Below are 1,956 nucleotides of genomic sequence, written 5' to 3'. Positions count from 1 at the left end.
TAGGAAGCTAACATGCACTAGCTAATCCACTATATATGTGAACATTATAATAGTTCATGTGTTTTACCGGATTGAGGGAGAAATAAGATGCCTTTCAGCATGTTATTAACTAGCTAACTAATATTATGAACAACTTAACTAGATGTAATTACACAATTGGGATTAAGGAGGTTGAACAAGAACTCTCTCCTCAAAAAAATTGCTTCTCATGAAAATCTTGAACGATGAGGAAGACATGGGTAGTTCTTCAAGTTCGTCATAGAAGTCGTTTTCTTCCGTTTTTGGTGCCGAAAAGGTCATGAGATTGGGATATGAGAGGGGCTCTTCATCAAAGAATGTATTTTCCAGGTTTAGTGTCAAGCGGGTTTCGTCTTCTGGGGTTTGGATGTAGTGGAAGTTATCGTTTTCAGTGCAGGTGGTAGCATCTTCATCTTCCACGGCAATAGTAGTTACGGGTTTCTGATTTTCGTTCTCTTGATCTAGTTGATCAGGGGCTGTATTCGTTTCGGAAATTGAATCATGGAGGATTTTGGTTTTGGGTTTTTTTGGGAGAGTAGGGTCTGGATGATTATGAGTAGAAGTGTAAGTGATGATGAGCATCGATGCATCTGTTCTGCATAACTCCACCTGTTTCTTGGCTGAACAACTTTTTGACGTGCTGCATCTGTAGTAGCCCCTGTAAAGTTATAATTTACAGTCAGAGAAGAGAAATGCAACAACTTTGTGATCGAGCAATAATTGATGCTTATTTGAGTTGGTGAAACTGAGTGATGACAAAAGGACCTACACTTTTTAACCACTCAAATAAATACTCGTATTTAATGGTGAAACAGTGAACCCCAATACCCTTGCTTTTTCACTACCAGACATACTACTATTGGTGTATGATTGAACTGATTCGAGCAAAAATATCAGAGGAAAATAATTCTACAACAGGAAAGATATACAAGGGAAATTAACCAGGAATCTATCACGGTTTAATTTTGCGAAAGGTTATAATGATTGACCTATACTAAAAATAGGAACACTAGACAAACAGATGCTCCCGTCTTCCCAAAATAGGAGTTCGTTCGGATTCTTCATATAACAAATATGTGACTTTCTGATTTCAAAACTAAAAAGAAATCTTGATAACCACCAGAAACAAGAAAATGACATACGTTTCCAAAGTCAATATCCAAGAGGAAGAGAGAGTAGTGTTGAATGAACCTTGGATAAGGAGATCCTTTAATGGGTTTTTGGCCATATTTCCTCCAAGACCAACAATCACAAGAAGCGTTTTCACTCCTCTTTTTCCCTTCATTTTCTTCAAGCTTCACTGTCACGACAATCTTCTCAGCCGCCTTCCTACCTTGCAAAAAGAACCAGAAGAAGATGAAATTCATGTGCTTTCAGAGTCATATATATAAGTCAGGTAAAACGGAAATTAACTAATCAAACGAGTCTTGATCTTGATGAGTACTATTGTGTAGTCTACTTGCCTTTTCTTGGAAGCCTGAACATCTGGATTATGGTTGGAGACATTCGTTATGGAGTCTTCCATTATGATCTTGTTTATATGATGATGATGGAAGGGAAAACTGGAAGAGGGTTGTTGAATGGCTAAAGATGGAAGGGGAGAGGGGAGGGATGTAGGAAGAGGAAGGACGCATTAAAGAAAGCAATTGATTAAGAGGGAGAGAAAGGGAAATAAAGCAATAGATGACAAGATCCACAACATGCACTTCACCGCTTTCATCCGCATGCATTTACTTTAATGCCCTTGCTCCCATGGATAGAGTTTTCTATCCAAAATTTATGAACTAATGCAAGTGACGATTTTTGCTATTATTTTTTATTTAGTAGTAGTTGGGTGATCTAAAATCCTCTAACTAACACATTGCCGGATTGATCAATAATTTTAAGGCACCCCCTTCTTTAGGGACTTGGTTATAGAATAATATTTCTATGAGAATG

At 37.7% G+C, this 1,956-nt stretch overlaps 1 protein-coding gene across 2 annotated transcripts; it reads right to left on the bottom strand.

Annotated features, from left to right (window-relative positions):
• Positions 1-1,745, bottom strand: LOC145138404 (uncharacterized). Of its 2 annotated transcripts, none has more exons than XM_079072498.1 (3): positions 1,478-1,745; positions 1,210-1,347; positions 1-676 (listed from the first exon to the last, which is right to left on the bottom strand). In XM_079072498.1, the coding sequence occupies exons 1-3, from the start codon at positions 1,522-1,524 to the stop codon at positions 163-165; spliced, it is 699 nt and encodes a 232-aa protein (XP_078928624.1). In that variant the 5' UTR covers positions 1,525-1,745; the 3' UTR covers positions 1-162. The 2 variants fall into 2 exon arrangements, with proteins under 2 accessions (XP_078928624.1, XP_078928623.1); XM_079072497.1 differs by having other exon boundaries at positions 1,210-1,343; positions 1,478-1,743.
• Positions 1,746-1,956: the final 211 nt, after the last annotated feature.

Source organism: Lactuca virosa, chromosome 9 (genome assembly GCF_052849685.1).
Source record: "Lactuca virosa cultivar CGN04683 chromosome 9, Lactuca_virosa_CGN04683_v6, whole genome shotgun sequence".
Classification (NCBI taxonomy): domain Eukaryota; kingdom Viridiplantae; phylum Streptophyta; class Magnoliopsida; order Asterales; family Asteraceae; genus Lactuca; species Lactuca virosa.
This window is presented reverse-complemented; position numbering and strand designations above follow the sequence as displayed.

Coding starts and splice junctions, on each gene's coding strand:
- LOC145138404 (XM_079072497.1), bottom strand. CDS start 1,543: ATGGAAGACTCCATAACGAATGTCTCCAACCATAATCCAGATGTTCAG. Junction 1,344..1,477: donor AGGCTTCCAAGAAAAGGCAA/GTAGACTACACA, acceptor CAAGGTAGGAAG/GCGGCTGAGAAGATTGTCGT. Junction 677..1,209: donor AAAGGATCTCCTTATCCAAG/GTTCATTCAACA, acceptor ATAACTTTACAG/GGGCTACTACAGATGCAGCA.